The sequence below is a fragment of the Urocampus carinirostris genome, chromosome 11 (assembly GCF_059441175.1).
Source record: "Urocampus carinirostris isolate Australia breed hairy pipefish chromosome 11, RoL_Ucar_1.0, whole genome shotgun sequence".
Lineage (NCBI taxonomy): Eukaryota > Metazoa > Chordata > Actinopteri > Syngnathiformes > Syngnathidae > Urocampus > Urocampus carinirostris.
The window spans coordinates 15164615-15184382 of record NC_142359.1 but is presented as its reverse complement, the minus strand read 5'-3'; the positions used below and the strand labels follow the sequence as shown (position 1 = coordinate 15184382).

At 42.3% G+C, this 19768-nt stretch overlaps 2 protein-coding genes and 1 pseudogene across 2 annotated transcripts; 1 reads left to right on the top strand and 2 right to left on the bottom strand.

The window, feature by feature from the left end:
• Positions 1 to 928: 928 nt before the first annotated feature.
• Positions 929 to 7630, bottom strand: nelfa (negative elongation factor complex member A). Its single transcript, XM_088346937.1, has 11 exons — positions 7370 to 7630; positions 5263 to 5434; positions 5022 to 5183; positions 4861 to 4950; positions 4569 to 4696; positions 4405 to 4474; positions 4225 to 4313; positions 3285 to 3393; positions 1974 to 2305; positions 1785 to 1884; positions 929 to 1394 (listed from the first exon to the last, which is right to left on the bottom strand). The coding sequence occupies exons 1-11, from the start codon at positions 7577 to 7579 to the stop codon at positions 1210 to 1212; spliced, it is 1647 nt and encodes a 548-aa protein (XP_088203063.1). The 5' UTR covers positions 7580 to 7630; the 3' UTR covers positions 929 to 1209.
• nicol1 (NELL2 interacting cell ontogeny regulator 1) lies at positions 7065 to 18406 on the top strand. The gene is made up of 5 exons (XM_088346940.1): positions 7065 to 7178; positions 12068 to 12177; positions 12245 to 12366; positions 15159 to 15247; positions 17903 to 18406. The coding sequence occupies exons 3-5, from the start codon at positions 12246 to 12248 to the stop codon at positions 17969 to 17971; spliced, it is 279 nt and encodes a 92-aa protein (XP_088203066.1). The 5' UTR covers positions 7065 to 7178; positions 12068 to 12177; position 12245; the 3' UTR covers positions 17972 to 18406.
• On the bottom strand, positions 16858 to 16998 carry LOC148356533 (U2 spliceosomal RNA; annotated as a pseudogene).
• Positions 18407 to 19768: the final 1362 nt, after the last annotated feature.

The following is a 19768-nucleotide window of genomic DNA, read 5'->3' as shown; positions in this document are numbered from 1 at the left end:
GGCCCAGAATAAATGCCCAATACTGGCAAACAGCATTTTGCTTCTGGCGTCAGTTAACCATTTACCAGAACACATGGGCTCCAAGTACAAAACACCGGATTGAAGTCTTTGGACGGAGTTTCCTTTAATCTTTGAGGAACTATGGCAAGCGCATGCAAAATGGTTTGTTACCGTGGCAACCGCCAATGACAACATGACTTCCGCTGACATATATTGGGCTAACAATTTGAGTGACACAGCATCAGTCAGCTCATTCCTCAAGTACTTAAAAACTTTTTTCACCTTTTTCCGGTTTTGGGCCTTTTCTTACTTTTACCATTTTTGGCTACAATAAGAAAACAAACCCCAGGATGAGCATGAAATCACCTCCCCTGCCCCCCATTCCGCTAATGTGATGAAAGTATCTTAACAGCGGTGCTAAAAGCAGGTAGGGGGGAAAATATATAGAGTCCTTGGACTCAATTGGGCATTGTTAAACCATACCCAATAGAAGAAAATACTTTCAAATTTTCAAGGAAACCTTAAACGACACACCTCACACTTAACTTTTCCAATGCCCCAAATTTGTTTTACATGAATATTACATATTGAATGACGAAGGTATCTGTATGAATCCCCTTTTTCTTTTCCATTTAAAAATGGTTTTATATAAGGCTTTTAATTTTTGCAGCTCCACTTATTTCTTCTTTTGGGTGGTTCCTTATAACCCTCGCAAAATATTGGCTTACCTACCTGGGTCCGAGGCAAATTAGAAAGAAGAGGAAATGGGTGCAGCTAAAAACGGCTTCATGTGTGGAGGGGCACGACGCCGTTGACGTTCTGCAGCCAAAAGCTTTAAAAATCCATTTTGCAACATTAGTTCTGTCAATGCCACTGAACATCCGAGCTTGCTTTACTGCACATCACACAGAACTTGTAAACAACAATGTTAACAGTCTTTTGTTGTTTTATTTTCTTTCCTTTTGTCTGAAAAAAAAAGGCTGCACAGGGGAAACGGAGCCATGTTACCTCCAGTGTGAGTTGCGAAACATTTACATGTACGCCAAAATTAAATGAGAGAAGGAAATGAATGAAGAAATGTGATACGTTTGTGCAGGAGGAAGGACCTTCTCTCCTGTTGTCAGCACCCCCTGCTGTTTGTTTTCGGCCCAAAAGCGAACTGCCGGATGTGAGCGAATGTGTTCATGAGTGAGTGGAGTCCACCTGTTTTCACGAGGTGTTTGTTATGGGCTTGTACTTTTTCAGTCGGGTCCATTGACCCGTCGAGTAGTTCATTTCGAAGACCGTGTCCACTAGCATTGTGGTGCTGCCCGTGCCGTCCGCTTTGGGCAACACCTCCGTGTGCTCGCTCAGCTTGATCTGAATGATGTCCCCCTGCTCCGGGCACGGGTTCTCTTTAAGAAAAAAAGGATTATTGTAGCTAGATCAAAGGTGGGAAAACTATGAGCCGCAGGCCACAGACCAGGCTTTTCAATCTGGCTCTCAAAATAAAAGTCATAAAAATATCATTAAAAAAACAATGGTACCTCTTTAGACGAACACAAATTCTACTATTTTGATTCAAGACATAAATATATATCTATATATAAGAGTTTGTTCCAGTTTGTGCTTGCAAACTACTAGATAAGTTATGTTTTTTGACTACCTGGAAGCTAACAAAACTTGCACTATTCCCCTCTGCTTAGAGAAGTAAAGCTATAGAAAAACGAGTGCCTTGCATGGGCCTTCCTCACTTTACCTTTGACAAACCAAATATATATATGCCAGTACAACTTAGGACATACCTCTGGAGCCTGCCATAAAGCCTAAGATGAGAGCCTTCTCTGGTCTGGTAACCTTGTTGGCCGTCTTGAACATCTCCTGAGCTGCATACATCTGGTCCCTCTGAACGGCATGCAAAAAAATCAGTTCAAGACAGGTTTTGGTATGAAGCACTGAAACGAGCGAACGGCAAACCACAAGTGACATTCTACCGTGAGAGAGAGATTCTTTTTGGGCTGAGGCTGCTGCGGTGTTGGGGTGGGAGTAGGTGTAGGCGTTTGAGGTGTGCTGGGGGGCTGAGCAGGCGTTTCGGGTTGGCCGGCAGTTGCTGCTGCCGGGGGTCCGTTGCTGGCAGGGGTTGAGGCTGGTGTGCTTGGGGACGTGGGGGTTGCCGGGTTGGTGGCTGTGCTCGCGTTATACATGGGCGTCCTCTGCTTGTACTGACCAGGGAGTGTGGCGGCAGGGGCGCCTGCGCCCACAGTCGCCGACTCCTCCGGTTGCCGAGCAGTTTGCATGTTATCCCAGCCAGACCCACCTGCATTTGCTGTAAAAAAAGGCCAAACAACACCAACAAAGTTGACACTCAGAATATTTTTTTACAACTTCACTCAAGCAGCAAAAGTTTTTTAAGTTGCCAATTCTAAAGAGGGGTCTCAATTTAGGAGGCATTATTTCCCATTTCATAGGATGATTTTGGCAAGCCGCCAGGTTTTCATATGGTCCTACCAGAGTCTCATAAACTTGTATTATTAAAAATATGAATTGCGGGCCGTTGCACGCCAATGTATCACTCGTCCGAAAAGGACCCGGCGTAACTAACTCATGAACCTCTTGCCCGGCACTCCTATGTCTTTACGGCCCGGTATAAGATTGCTGCAGTATGGCTTCTCACCCCGCCTGTGAAAGTGTCGCCCGCCACAAATGGCTACCAAAAATAAATAAAGACGTCTCACCTCACAAGCTCTCACCACCAATGAGCTACGCTATGCTTTGTCCAATGCTCAATTTTAACGCACATGTTTAAACAAACCACGGCCCCAAAAACTTTGCCAAAGATTCATGCCCAGCAACGCCAACAATCTTTATTGATTTTGTTGCGGGTGCCACGACACCTGCAGAGTTTTAAACTACAACTTGTGTACATTTTCACGAAATTTGTTCAGCTGTTTTGGAGGCTACTGGTCACATTCAAACACACACACACAATCAACCTCTGGGATTTTTTTTTCTTTCTACCTGAGAATAAATGGATATTGTACCTCCACTACATTTGGGGGCAGTGACTCTTTCATTGGCAGAGTGTGCGCTCGGTGTCAAAAGGAGTTGTTGCCATTGAGCATTGACGCTTGGCCCATAGCATGATAGCAAAGTATGAAGAGGAAACAGTAACTAGAGCAGAACCTCAAGTTGCACACTGAAAAAAACATTTAACTGGGATGTGAAGACAAGCAGAGACGGAGCAGTGTTCGTTTTCCTAAGGGGGGGCATGACAGAAAATAGTTGAGAAGCACTGGATCCCTGACCTGGCTGAGCCTCAGAGCTGGGAATGTAGGATGAGGAGGGGACCATGCTGGGGGTGGCCGGCAGGTAGCTTGTTGACGGCAGTGGGTTCTCATTCAGCGCGCCAAGTTTCTACAACAGAAAACAGACCAAACAGCTCTTTCACTGATACCCTGTTTATAGTCATATATTCCAGCATAACCCAAATATAAGACTGAATGAGGGCGTGGGACCAAATAATCACATCTGCTACCCATTCCCCTCTCGTGCTATCATTTGCTACCCTCCTTCATGTGATTTTTTTCATCTGATTTTTGCAGAGCAGAATATAAATGTATTACTCTTATTCATTATTGTTTGTTCCCTAGTGTTTTGTAATAGGACTGTATGTAAATATGTATATATGTGAGGTGTTTGTTATATGTAAATACACAGAAGAGCTAACTATGAGACAATTAAGGAAGTCGAAGGTGGTAGGATTAAATAAGCATATACTTCCTCCTACTCCTTTTCGAACATTTTACGTTAACATTGTTTTTGTTTTTCGACTTGTTTTTGTTATGTTCCAAATAAAGTTTTATTCAAACCTTGCAAAATTAAAATATCACCACCATATTTTACGTATTAACTCCTATACCCAGGACTTAAAAACCTGCATGTGTTCAAGCACTTAACATATTTTTGCACAGAATAAAGCCTTGGTAATAGCGTAGTACAAAATCTCCACTTCAGGGGCGTGGATTTAGTATGGTCGGAGGTTACGTGTCCCAAATAATATTGAGCAATCATCGGTTTGCCCCCACAAATATAATATGCTGACGCATAGAAACAACATGATTGGCTGTGACTTTCCCCCATTTCACATATGATCTGGTCCCCAAACGAATGCCAAGTTCAAACATACGCCCTTGCCCCACATGTATAGCTGTGTTTGAAAAGAGCAGTGCTTTGATATTAGAGCACCTGTGCGGAGACTAGGCCAGCGGCATAATCCGGCGTGGTGTTCTCCACCACTGCTTCTTCTTTGGCTGCTTTTTCTTCCGCTTCAGTTTCTACAAAGTCACACATGACAACCATTCGTTTGAGAGTCAAGATACTTGAAACTAAGTCCACATGGTTGAACTGCAGATGAGTTGTATTTACCCAAAGTTTTTCTACGCCTTTTTGCTTCTCTTCCCACACCAACCATGTTCAACTCTTTGATATCCAAAAGCTGCAAAAGAAGAGCAAAAAATTCAACCTCTCAACCTTTCAGTCAAAAATCGGAATTGATCGTCCCATGTTGGTTTGGTTGTATGTTTACATACCTTAACCCCACGCTCCTTTCGCAGGGGTGTGCGCGCAGGGGCAATGGGGGTTCGGTTGCTGGGGGGGCTGAACATGCTTGGAGCTGTGGGGCTCCGAAACGGGGCCTTAGGAATTCCTTTGAGAGGGGCTAAAGCATAACAATGACATACATGTAAGCACTTAGCAAATGAGGAGCCATGTACTCATCTTAAATGGTTGCAGTATTGAGCTTCTGCCATATTGAGGGATTGAGCTGGCCATTTCCCATCAGACAAAACAACAATACTACATGTTGTTTAGTGTGACACTCACTGGTTGTATCAATTTTTTTGACTAAACCTCGTCCTTTGGCATGAAAAGGCACTCCGGCAGTCTTCTTCAGCTGCTGCGCCGTCTCTGTGGCTGAAACACAAAACCAGCACATTTAGCGAGGCGTACTCCAGTCGTTGGGGAGCAAAATGGAAAAGTGTTACATTTCTGCAACAGCTCAGCTCTGAGGGTGGCACTCTTGGGTTTCCTTTTCAGCTGGAAATGTTTAACAGGGGGCGTGAGGGGTCCCACCAGTGAAGTCAATGCACTCTTATTCAGGTACTGGCATTCTAAAGGAAGCATGGCAGACGCTTCACACTCCCCAACTACAGGGGCATATCAAGAGAGGGAGATTTATTCATAAAAATATCTCGCACAGCAAAAATTAAAATTAAAAATGCTTACCTTTCTCCCGGAGTTCACCAAGGATGTCCTGCACGTTTGGATTCTGCTCCTCCAAATCCAGATTTAGCGAGCCCGTCTCGGGGAAAGATTTGAGGATGTCCGCGACCATGAGCACCCATGGCTCGGAGTCCACCGTTGCCAGCTGAATTATCTCTGAGAGAGACTCTTTCATCTGGGGAAGACAGTATTTTTTAGAATCAATATACTTTTCAAACTGTTGTAAATAAACGTTTTGTCCTTCTGCGTGTTCCAGATCCCAGTAAGCAAGGAGATAGTTTTTTTTTTTCGTAATAGAAGCTGAGAGACAAGCAGTTCCTGAGAAACAGACTGAAGTCACAAAAAATAAAACCTTACACGTTCCTCTTTCATTTGAACATCCAGCAAAATAAGTGTAGCCCTGTATAACTGGAGTGCCATGTCCAATTCCGTTGTCACAATATGTTAAACACATTTTGTAACAATGATAATAAAAGTATATTCTATTCTATTCTTATAACACCAGAGTTTGTGGGACCCAACTGGTATGGCCGACTGTCTACTATGGGTATATGGGTGACGTCACACAAAAAAGGTCAATACAGCGCCATCCATCCGTTATCTGCACCGCGTATCCTCAGTAGGGTCGTTGAGGTGCTGGAGCCCATCCCAGCTATCTTTGGGCAGTGGACACCCTGAACTGGTTGCCAGCCAGTCACAGGGCACACAGAGACAGACAACTCGCTTGCTCATTCACACCTAGGGACAATTTGGACCACCCAATTCACCTGACATGCATGTTTTTGGAATGCGGTTGGAAACCGGAGAGCTCGGAGGAAACCCACGCAAGCACGGGGAGAACATACAAACTTCGCACAGTAAGGCCAGGAGCTGAATTTGAACCCACAAAGGAGGTTCGATCTCATAACCTCAGAACTGTGCCGCACATGCGCTAACCACTGCGCCGCCGTGCTTTTCTGTTCTGATAACACCAGAGTTTGTGGGACCCAAGTAGTATGGCTGACTGTCTACTAAGGGTCTGCGTGTGACGTCACACAAAAATGGTCAATACAGCGCCATCAATGGTTAAATAATACACAGTGTCCCTTTTAGGAATCACAAGCGGGATGTTTTTATAAGGCAGTGATTTTCAACCACTGTGCCGCGACACACTAGTGACCCGTGGGAGATCGTCAGGTGTGCCATGAGAAATTATCCAATGTCACTTTTTCAAATTTAAACTTTTATAAAAGATTTATGAATCATTTTCTGCAAATATTATGTCATTATCAAGTGTCTGTGCTGTAGAAACTGGGGGTAATATAAATTATATTGTATTTAAACATACTGTTCAGTGTCATTTTATAACGTTTTTGGTTAGTGGTGTGCCGCAAAGATTTTCCAATGTGAAAAACGTGCCCTGGCTCAAAAAAGGTTGAAAAACACTGTTCTAGGGAATGAGAATTGTGAAAAATATTAAAACTCTGAAGAAAAATAATGCAATTTGTTCCTGTATTCTGTCAATTATGGACGAATCTGGCATGTCGCTCTACTCATTATACTCTGTATTTGACATTCCGGGATGTTGGGTAGGGGGAAGGGGAGGTGAGCGGGCAGATTTTTTTGATTGTACATTAAACATTTTATACATAACTTTGAGTTGCATTTCGGCGTCTGAAAAGTGCTATGCAAATATAATATGAACTGAATTGAAATAGGGAGACTCAGCCCAATACAAGGCTGCAAAACAAATACGCAAAGACGGTACCGCCCCCTCTGTTCTGTGTTTGTCCCAGTCAGTCCCAATGTCCGCATTGAGAACAGCAGACAATCGATGATGAATGCTAACGAGTGGATTCTTGCATGGCGACGTTCGATTTTCTCGAAGGAATAACTCGGCGATGTAGGAAACACGTCAGGTTCCTTCTTAATTCCGCTAGGTAACTACTCGTCATCGTTTAAGGAAGCTAGCGTGCTAATGCTAACGTGCAGTTTATCAATGTTTATGTGTGGCGGCGATGCACAATTGCACCGAGGTTCGGAGGGGGAAGGTTAGAATAAAAATGTAATTTCTCACTTTAAGCTAACCTGCTTAAATACAAGTAAATAATATAAGCACGGGGGCGCCAACCTCGTCCACGGTCCGCCGGGGAAGATGCAACATCCCGAGAAGCAGCTTGAGCTTGACGGGCGGCGACAAGCTGGAGAAGCACAGGCGTATATTGTCGATGACGGACACTGTGAGGAGCGAAGCAATGCTCGGCGGCGTCCATAATTCGTCTGTACTGCCCAATTTGTTGTGAAGCCACAGGCCAGTGTCGCTGTCCTTCACCGACGCCATCTTGGAAAAAGGAGTGCTTCGAGTTCGGGCATTTTAATGGACTACTAAGAAAACTGCCGTCAGGACCCCGCCCACGACTGTTTTGAGGCCATTTAACAACATCGAAGTATCTTTATTTTATGTTTTTACATTTTGATGGCACTAGGTTACAATTAGGTTTTATTTTTTTGGTTCACTATCAACCCAAAATACAAAGATAAACTAATAAGTAGTCATTTTACGGTGCCAGTGGTGCGCATGCGCAGTCAGTTCACAATGTTTCATTAACTCGTTCAATGCCAGACGTTTCTCAAATGAGCGGGTGCAAGCCAATTTTTGAAGATCTACATCAAATTTCATACATGCCAACCTCCTCCTTGCACCATATATATATATATATATATATTTTTTTTTTCGGAATAATGCATGATGGGAAATCCCCAGGCGGCAGACGCATGCGCACAGTAGCATCAAACCCCTCGCTTCGTTTGCAACGAAAAAAAACGATACCGAGATAGAGGCTAGCGCGGCGAACTCGTTAGACTTGGTTGATTTGCCGTTTTGTGAGTCATTGTTTACCGGATGGAACCCATGATTGATAAATTTGCGTTTTTCCGAACAGATTTTCTTGTTTGTTGTACACGTCTTAAAATGCATAATAAACGTACTTTGTACGGCAAAAATGTACAGGTTGACAGGTATGAAATTTAGTTCTGTAGTTATTTGACACAAGCATTTTGCTCTATTCCATGCATTTCTTGTCACATATTTCTAATAAATAAAGAGTTCTATAAATATTGTACTGAATCTTGTTTAAATCTAGGCCTTAAAACACACTTCTATTCCATAGCTTATGAATGACCTATATTTCATGTTGACAATATCTGTGCATTATTTGTTATTGCAACATTTGTTGCAGGCTGGTCATCCTGGAAGGGGATTACCTTCTCAAGGTTTCTTCATTTTCCTCATGTTTTTGAATTTTTCCTTGCCCTCATGAAGGTTTTAGATCGGGATGGTGCAACAATAGTCTGCGGTTTGCAATAATCTGTGGTCTATACAGCACTTTGAGACTCCTTGTGATTAAAGGCTATACTTAAAAATAAACATGACTTGATTTGAAGCTTAATTGCTGTATTGGGAACGTTATTCTAAAAAAAGTAATTAGTTATAGTTGCAACTTCTTCCAAAAAAGTAACCGAGTAACTGAATTACTCCACAGTAAAAGTAACTTGTCACCACTGAAAGTAACTATTTTCGCGACTTAAAAATAGTTGTATTTCAAATAATTTTATTTTTTTGCGCATTATTTGAGTCAGTTGAATAGCCAAGAACAGACAGGGAGTCGTGTTATAGAACCCAAACATCCATTATCTGGACCGCTTATCCTCAGTAGGGTCGCGGGGGTGCTGGAGCAGTGGGCACGGGACACCCTGAATTGGTTGCCAGCCAGTCGCAGGGCACACAGGGACAGACAATTCGTTCACTCATTCGCACCTAGGGACAATTTGGACCGGCCAATTTTTTTTTTAAACCAGAGTACCCGGAGGAAACCCACGCAAGCACGGGAAGAACATGCAAACTCCACACAGGAAGGTTTGATCTCATGACCTCAGAACTGTGCCGCACACGCGCTAATCACTGCGCCGCCGTGCTGAGCCGCGTTATAGAACCTTGTAATATTTATTGCATCTCACCAGAAACAGATTTATCCTACACTTTAAAATCAACAGTAAACTGTCAAAAACTGGAGCAGGATCAGGACCCAAATGCGTGACGTTTCTCACACAAGCCTTTTATTTTACAGGGAATGGGGAGTCATGCACGTTAGGCAGCGGTTTGGCGTGGAATGATAGGAAGTCAGAGGCCGACGAGATCGATACCAATTGCCCGAGCAGATATCGGACAGATGGGGTCGATACCGGACAGAACGGGACAGACAGGATTGATATCAAAACAGGATATCGAAATTAAACAGGACAAACTAGACGGGAACGATACTGGAAAACGATATTAAACAGGACAAAATAAATGGGAACAATACCGGACAGGAAATACCAACTGGAAACTGGACCGAGTCAAAACCCACGTCTTGCGAAGGTTCGTTGACGGACTGACTGAGGAAGAGTGAGAGCACTGTGCTTGAATAGACGGAAAGCCAATCTGTCAACAAGTCGCAGCTGGCGCCACACGGGCAGGGCCAATTGGGCGCCATGGCAACCGTGACAGTAAACAATATAATAAGAAAACAATCGACAGTAAAAAATATAAAGTGAGTTTAATAAATTATTTCTAACTCGAATGGTCCATTGATCTATAAAGGAGGAAGAGAAAGCATATACTGTCACGACCGGTTCATGCAGTGGACCCAAATGCGTAGCGTTTTACACAATGCTTTATTTAGGGATCGGGGAAGTCAGGGCGAGAGGGAAAAGACTGCGATCTGGTGCTCGCTGGGCAGGAGGAGCAGGAAGCCCTCGCAAACGAAATGTGGTCGGCGATCGGAACAAGTCGGGCAGCCGGGACTGGAGAACGAAGCGTGGTTGGAGATCGTAAACAAGTCGGGTAGCCGGGACAAGAGAACAGAGCGGGGTTGGAGATCGGAAGCAAGTTGGGTAGCTGGGACAGCAGACGGAGCGTGGTCGGAGATCGGAACAAGTCGAGTAGCCGGGATGGGAGAAGGGAGTGTGGTCGGAGATCGAAAGAAGTCAGGTAACCGGAGATGATCTGGAAGACAGGGGCTCGATACAGGAAATAAGGGACGGAATTGAGCAGGATACAGGAATAGGTCAGGAACAGAATGGGAGCCAGAGTCAAAAATGCTTGCCTTGCATGTGCGGAGGTTCGCTGACGGACTGACAAGGAGTGAACGAGAATGACGTGCTTAAAAAGGAGGAGGACTGATTAGGGAACGAGTGGCAGCTGGGGCTGAAAGAGTGAACGTAGGTGAGGGCAATTGACAAATCATGACCTATATGTTCAATAACAATGCAAAAAAGGGTTGCAAATGCCCATTATTGTGTTCTTCTCTCAAAAATACACACCTGCACTGCGGACTTCAGAAGAAGAAAATTCTTCAGAGTGGAGCCAGGATACAGTGGCTCTTTCAGAAGAGCAATGAAATACACCTAAGTCACTATTTTTCCGAGTGTACCTTGCATTTTTTTAGAATAATTTTCATTTTATCCTGTTCAATCCAATTCCTCTGGTCGGGGCGGATGGCTCTTTATAGATCAAATGTGAGACTCCTTAATTTTGTTTCACCCAGAACTGCCTAATTTTCCCCTTACCTTAGCACACAGGTGTCAAAAAGGCGGCCCGCGGGCCAGATCAGGCCCGCTAAGGGATTGAATCCGGCCCGCGAGACAACACTCAGAGAAGTGCAAGAGAAAATCAAGCTGCCGGTTGGAATATGTCAACTTGATGTTGCCAAAGCCAGGTGCCTCTCACAAAGACACTGTGCTTGTATTTATTTCTCTCTCTCTGTCTCCCTCTCTCTTTCTCTCTCTCTCTCTCTCTCTCTCTCTCTCTCTCTCTCTCTCTCTTTCTTCTCCACCCCTTTTCTCCCACTCTGTCTCTGTCTCTTTCACTCTGTGTGTCTCTCTTTTTCTCTTCCTTTGTTGCTCTTTGTCTCTTTCTCTCTCGGTGTCTTTTAACCTCTTTTGCTCTAACTTCCTTTTTTCCTTTTCTCTCTTTTCTCTTTCTCTCTTCATATTCTTTGCATTTTCCTTTCTCTTTTCACTCCTTTCGTCTTTCTATTTCTCTTTGGATTTCTTTCTTCCTCTCCCTTTCTTTTCCCCTTCTCTCACGACTTTTTATCTTTAGTTTCTCACGCTCTCTCCCTCTCTCTTTTTCTTTCTTTGTCCTGCCCTCTCTCCTTTTCCCTCCCCTTTCTCTTATTTTGTATCCCTCTTTTTCTTTCTCTTTAATCTACTAGTCCGGCCCCCGACAGAATGTTTGCTCTATCGTGTGCCCCCCGAGTTAAAATGAGTTTGACACCCCTGCCTTAGCATGTCCAGTAGTTTAACTTCATCTGCAATAGATAGCATCTTCCGCTATCTTGTAACCCCCCCTGCTGGTGCTTTTGTTGGTCCAGAGCGTTTTGTCGGCATTCTAGGGTTTAAAGAAACTCATTAAATAAACTCAAAATAGCTAAAGAATATGCACTTACGTCATGTCAATTTGGCAAGCTGTTTGCATATTAAAATTATTGACGCACATGTAGCGAAGAGAAAAAGTGACTGTTTGGCCAATCAGAATGCAGATGGACGATGCAAATCGGTCAGATAGCAAAACTGTGAAAAGAAAACCGCATTATGGCGAGAGATCGCCATATTTGTATATTATGCCCTGGTGTAGGCGTTCCTGTAATTGTTGTCTGTGGTCTGTGCAGACCTTTGAGACTTCTTGCGATTAAGGGCTATAAAAATAAACGTGATTTGACTTGACTATTGTCTTTAAAATGTGCAATCTCCATTTTTGTTTATATTTCGCCCACAATAAACGCAGGGGCCCGTGCGCATGCGCAACCTTCACATTAAAAAGACATCTCCACGGGCATTTCGTGTTGACCTGCTCTTCAGTTTAAAATAGGAATACCGTCGACGGATCCGAGATAGGTAAACCACTTCCACCTCATTCATAAAACGTTTCGGTGCAAATACAAACGTCTATTCAAACGTTTAGGATGATGGCATCCGGAGGGATGATGCGGGCAGGGATGCTCCTGTTGGCGGCCCAGCTCGTCCTATGCCGCGGTGGCGCTGCGGATTTGGACCGGGAGGCTGGAACCGTCATCCCTGCAGAAAGTACGTGCTCCTGATTAATTAGTTACTGTCGCTAAATAGCTCAAACAACAGGAGGGAATGAGTTCTCGGTTTACAAAGAATGTCCGTTCCAACCACTGCGACGTAATAATCCAAACGAACCCGAATCTGTGCGAGGCATTCGCTTTAATAATTCCCGATTACAAGGAAAATCCTTTTTTTCGTAATGAAAGAAAAGAAACATACGCACAAACCACTATTTGCAGTAAATATTAAAATGGAGTAAAAACGAGCTAATATACCAGACAACCTCAGCCAATTACTCTCCTTGTAAATGATTGCAATTCCCCTCATTAAGCGATAATACTAACTCTACTAACACAACCCAGCATCTATTTACTCACAGCAAGGCAGACTACAGTATGTTGAATGAAAACAAAGAGGTATTTTATTTTCCAAATAAACAACACAAGCCAGCATATTTATTAGTTAATTACTACAGAAATAATACAAAAATACTACTGCAGATATACAAAAATGATACAACAAAATACTACTGCAGAGATATTATAAAAATCCCTCTCTAGAAATACTGCAAGAATACTATAGGAATACTGTGATAATCCCACAAAGAAATAGTACAAAAATACTCAGAAAAACCTACTACAGAAATACATGAATACAACAACAAAAAACACTACAAAAATACTACAAAACTCTTGCTACTAAAGTACTGCTACAGAAATACCACAAACATACTTTTGCAGATATAAATCAAGAATACTACAGAAATACTTCCAAAATCCTAGTCTTGAAATACTGTAGTACAAAATACTACAAAACTACTGCTATAACAATATTACAGCAGACATACTACAAAAAATATGCTAACATCTACAATTCCTCTTATTAAGCGATAATAGACTTTACAAACGCAACAAGGTACCTATGTACTCACAGCAAGATGGATGTAAAATGAAAACAAAGATAAATTGTCAAAATAATTTTATTTCCCAAGTAAACAACACAAACCAGCATCTTTCTTAGTTAATTACTACGAAAAAAGTACAAAAATACTATTGCAGATTCACGACAAGAATCCGACAAAACACTACTGCAGAAATACTACAAGAGTACCACAGAAATACTATAAAATTCCTTCTCTAGAAATACTGTAAGAATATCATAGAAATACTCCAAAAATCCCACTAAAGAAAAAGTACAAAAATACTCAGAAAAACCTACTACATAAATACTACAAAAATCCTGCAACTAGAGTACTGCTGTAGAAATACCACCAAAATACTTGCATATATACTACAAGAATAATATTGAAATACTTCAAAAATCCTAGTATTTAAATGTTACAAAAATACTACAAAACTACGGCTATTGTCATGTCCTGCACGGTTGTCATGGCGCCCAGCTGGCCCCGCTCCTTGACACCGGCTGAGACACATTGGACTGATTGCTTTTGGAGTACTTAATCGCTCCTTTTTGGGACTGCCCGTTGCCAGACCATTGTCTAACCCTCGTTGAAACCCTGTTCATGCCCGTTTGATCTGAGTAATGCCTAGTTTGTAATTTTGCCTGCCTTTGAACCTGCTTTGTTTTGTTTTTGGTCCGTTTGTGTGTTGGACAACTTTACTTTCTCAAATTAAAGTGACAGATCGTCTACGCATATAAGTTCCGACTTCCTGCTTCCCGGTCCGCTTCTTGGCAGGCTATAACAATACTACAGCAGTAACACTACAAAAATATGCTGACATCTACATTATTAATGTTTGCAATTCCTCTTATTAAGAGATAATAAACTTTACAAACACAACAAGGTACCTATTTACTCACAGCAAGACAGACTGTGTAAAATGAAAAATAGATACATTGTGTAAACAATTTTATTTACCAAGTAAAGAACACAAACCAGCATCTTTGTTAGGTAATTACTACGGAAATGGTACAACAATACTACTGCAGATTTACAACAAGAATCCTACTAAACACTACTGCAGAAATACTACAAGAGTACTACAGATATACTAAGAAAATCTTTCTATACAAATACTACAAGAATATTATAGAAATACTGCATTCATCACACTATAGAAATAGGACAAAAATACTCTGAAGTAGGATTTTCAGACTTAAAATAATACAACAAAAACACTATATAAATACTACAAAAATCCTAGTATTGAAATAATACGAAAATACTACAGTAGAAATACTACAAAAATATGCTGCCATCTACATTATCACTGACTGTGTAATAAATCATTAATTTAAATGACGACAGGTGTAAGTTTATTCTGTTTTCAATATTGGAGAAATGCAAAGTTGATTTCAAACGTTGCCAATTCCTTATTTTGACTATTATTACCCTCTGTTTTTTGTTGTTTTGACATCATTGTCGCTTTTGTTGTTTATTTTCTACACCTCTTAGGGCTGAGTCGTTTTTTTGTAACAATGAAGATTTAACGAAAAGAGAAGGCTAGCGGTTGGAAGGGGGTTGTGTTGACAGAAATGGGGAACGGAATTCACTTATCTGAAGGCATCTCTCTCTGTTTCTACTTGCATGTTCAAAATCAATTGATGTCTTCTCTCCTTGTTTTGAGTATCTACTAAAGTTTAAACTTAACTGTGCCTCAACTGCCTCCTCTGACTGCACGTCAGAGTTTTGTACCTATACAGTACCATCCCATACTGTTTGTGCATAAGAAACACTTGGGCTCATCATGTAGCTCTGTAAGCAGGGTACTGATGACATATGCTTATAAATATTCAATATGTGCTCGAACTAGAAATAATGGCGCAATGCTGTCTCTTTTTTCTAGGTCGCCCATGCGTTGACTGCCATGCATTTGAGTTCATGCAGAGGGCACTGCAGGACCTAAAAAAGACTGCATTCAACCTAGACGCCAGGGTATGTATTGAGAATTTAAAATATTCCGAACATACTGTATTAAAGTAGGTCGACATAACCCAAAAATATAACCTCGATTTCACCAGTCAGACGGGAGAATTAAGATCTTAAATGATTACAAATAAATAAATAAACCCTAACCAATATTTATTTTAATATGTATACAGTGGAACCTCGGTTCTCGACCCTAATCCGTTCCAGAACCCTGTTCGAAAACCGATTTGGTCGATCACCGAAAATCGTTTTTCCCAATAAAAGTAATGTAAAATCATTTTAATCCGTTTCAACACCCTGAATGTTCAACATGAACGTAAACTTGAAGCTAACCTAGGCTAATCGTACGTTCGCGTTAGCGTAATCTTCTGTACGAAAGATTACGCTACATGGACGTGTAAAAATAAAAAAATCAGGTCGTTTACACGTCATTTAGCACCTTGGTCTCCACAACAAGTGGCTAGCGCTTCATTGGAAAGGGAGCTGCATTCCAACACCCTAAATGTTTTACGTAAACAAAGCTAACCCAGGCTACTCGTACGTTCGCGTTATCGTAATCTTCCGTACGAAAGATTACGCTAACATCTCATCTCATCAGCTGCACCGCTTATCCTCAGTAGGGTCGCGGGGGTGCTGGAGCCATCCTAGCAATCATCAGGCAGTGGGCAGGGGACACCCTTAACTTGTTGCCGGCCAATCGCAGGGCACACAGGGACAGACAACTCGCTCGCTCATTCACACTTAGGGACAATTTGGACCGACCAATCCACCTGAAATGCATGTCTTTGGAATGTGGGAGGAAACCGGAGTGCCCGGAGGAAACCCACGCAAGCACGGGGAGAACATACAAACTCCGCACAGGAAGTCTGGTAGCTGGATTTGAACCCACACAGGAGATTCCCAAGACCTTAGAACTGTGCCGCACATGCGCTAACCACTAAGCCGCCGTGCTGCCTTACGCTAACATGAACGTGTAAAAATAAAAAAAGGATTATGAATAGGATTTCTTACCTTTGTGGTGGACGGTGGGGAGAGAAAAATCCTCAAAAGTTTTTCAACCTCTTCCAAAACTTGCGGCAGTTGCTTGCTTATAGTGCTAACTTCCATAGCCGCATCACTCGATTTCACAGCCTCCTTATTCTTTACTATCGTACTGATAGTAGATTTAGCCATGCTGTATTCACTAGCAAGACCAAAAATTTCGAGAAATTCTTGCTGTTCGGTCAAAAAATCGGAGTTCGAACGCCGGTACGCTAGGGTGCGATGCTGAGCGGCGTACAGGTGTTTTAGCCCCTAATTATGCCACAGAAGAAGGTCGGTGCAAGCAGGACAGGTGAAAAAAGACAAGTTGTTCGTCCAACTATTGCCTTTAAGAAAGACATAATAGCTAAATATGAGAGGTGTACGAATTTCCGATCTTGCTAGTGAATACAGCATGGCTAAATCTACTATCAGTGGGGGTTTTGTAGAGGGTTATTGTTCTATATTCTTTATCAATTATCCATTATCCGTTATCGGTCAAATCATAATATACTGCACAGCCAAGAGGCCGAGACACTTGTTCCCAGCCAAGAGTCTGAGTCAAGGTCCTAGCCACAGGGCCAAGCAGCGATCAATTCGAATGCACCGATCCCAGAGGTACCGCAATACCGGGCCGATGTGTGGAGTGGACAGAGAAAGCTCTTATTCCATCTCCCAATTGCAAAAATCAACTGAGCATAGTGCACAGTGTTGTAACTTCATAAAAATGAAGAGTAACAGCAATTAGATAGTACACAATTCCAGAACTACAGTTGACTTTCAGTATGATAGTAAAGAATAAGGAGGCTGTGAAATCGAGTGATGCGGCTAAGGAAGTTAGCGCTATAAGCAAGCAACTGCCGCAAGTTTTGGAAGAGGTTGAAAAACTTTTGATGATTTTTCTCTCTGTACGAAAGATTACGCTAATGCGAACGTACGATTAGCCTGGGTTATCTTCATGGTCGTGGCTCCACACTTGGAAAACTATTTTAAATTACTTTTAATGAAACATAAATATTTTGTTTGTTTGTTGTACATGATTCAATTGTTTGTTTGTTTGTACATGATTCAGATTGAATCGTTTCTTGTACATGATTCAATTGTTTGTTTGTTTGTACATGATTCAAATTGAATCGTTTCTCCGGCGCCGTCACGAATGGCAGCCACTCCAGCAGCTCCCGTGTTATTTTCGATTGTTCTCAGTTATTTTCGATTGTTCTCAGCTTAGGGATGCTGCTGGAAAAGTGAATTTCCCTTCGGGGATGAATAAAGTATCTATCTATCTATCTATCTATCTAATGGGAAAAACGATTTCGGTGATTGAACAAATCGGTTTTCGAACAGGGTTCTGGAACGGATTATGGTCGAGAACCGAGGTTCCACTGTATTTAAAGATGTTACTATATATTTTTTTAATGATACAAGTTTGTGAGTCTCAGGCGTGACCAATTAAACTCGCTAAAATCCTCCTATGTATTGGAACACTGTAGCATGATGGTGTCATATTAGCAATGGTGATTGCAGCCATGCACATTCATCGCCTCAGACACTACTTTGTAGAACACGTATCGGCTTTATTTTTTGGCAATCAAAGCAGTAGTAGTAGACTAACTGACTGCGTTTGTTGTTTTTGTGCCACAGACGGAGACGCTGGTACTCAGGGCGGAGAGGAGAGCTCTTTGCGACTGCATGCCCAGCTCACTGCGCTGAATACTCCCAATGCAGACAGATCTTCCATCACACTTGTGTACAATGAATTTTTCACCCTAAAAGCAGCGGACACTTTATTTGAGGTTTCTCTCTTGTCTGGCGACCGGTTTACTTGTAAAAGGATATTTAAAACACGGAATTGAGTTGAATGTTTGTTTTAAGCAAGACTACTTGAGAGAGACTACACTTGTATTTGTTGAGCTTTCTTTAGCACAGCACTGTAGCATGAATCCATGGCACCTTTTTTGTAAACGTAGAATGTGTTTGTATATATTAGGAATTGAAATAAGTAACAATTATTTATCCACGATTTACTATAATGCTCACTGGAGTGGAGATACTTAAAAGGATTGTAATGAGCGCCAATGTGAAAATTTGACATGTTATTGTCACTGTTTTATGTCGGTCAGTAGTTAAATAAAATGTATGTACTTACATGTTGTCATTGATTATTAGTTATATCTAGTGCTTGGAGTGACACATTACAAAGGAGCGTGTTCCTGGAACAAAGTTACTTTTCTCTGTAACAACTTCTCACATTATTAATGCAATTTTGTCTCATGATTACCGATGAGAATCACCCGTGCCCGCTCCTTTGGCGCCAACTGCCTCGGACTCCGATTCGCTCCCTGTCCCTATTCAAACCCACTCTATCCGTCCCCTTTTGTCAGTCCGTCTGCGAACCTCAGTCAACACTAGGCAAGCCTTTTTCGACCCTGACTCCCACCTGTTTTTGCTCCTGTCTGTCCCTCGGCTGCGACCCGTTTTTTATCCTGACCACGTCTACTCTCCCGTCCCGGCTTTTGACCTCTTTTGTCCCCGACCATGTCTACTCTCCTTTTCTGGCTTACGACTCGCTTCCGATCCCGACCGCGTTTTCGCTCTCCTGTCCCGGCTACTGACCCATTTTCCGTTCCTTTAACCGCCATCGCGCGCCACGGAAGATCCACTTCTGTATTCAGAGCGACCTGCTTCCCACGTCCAGCAATCACCGGATCGTGGGCGCAACCCTTTCTCTTTCTTCCCAATAAAACTCGTGAGAAACGCAACACAAGTGGGTTCTGTCTCTGTTCAGGTCCTGACATTTTGTAACTCAATTCCCGTTACAAAATGGTGCGTCACTCTGCTACTTTTAGGTAGCGGATCATGAATTACAATGAATTCTGTTCTTTGATAACAACTAACAACTCCCAATCCACCAGCAACACAACAATGAACACAACATTTAGAAACGGTGGGCATGTTTATATCTACCTATAAAATACAACTGAATGCAGTTACGGTGGTGCAGTTTCATGCAGAGATATTCTAATATTCTCCCTACCGTATATACTTGCATCCAAGCCATGTTTACGACATGAAAATACTACAATCAGGGGTTCATTTGAGAATTGTAGGCAGGGGCATGTCTTAAACAGGAACAATGAAATCAATGGGGTACCGTAAGAGTGCTGAATTTTGGTCTTTTAGTTGTAAAATTATTTTTGCAATAAACCATTCCTGGAAAAAGAAGAAAAAATCTTGGATATAACTGTCAGAACCAGAACAGGAGGAGGGCCCAGATGCGTAACGTTTTCACACAAGCTTTATTTCACGGGAATGGGGCAGTCATGCGTGTGAACACAAACGCCAGTGATTCGGCAATCGCTGGGCTGAAGAAGTAAGACAGAAGTCCGGCGTAGAAAAACAGGAAAACAGAGGCCGACGACATCGATACCAGATACAGGAGCAGATACAGGAGCAGATACAGGAGCAGATACAGGAGCAGATACAGGAGCAGATAGCGGACTGACGGGG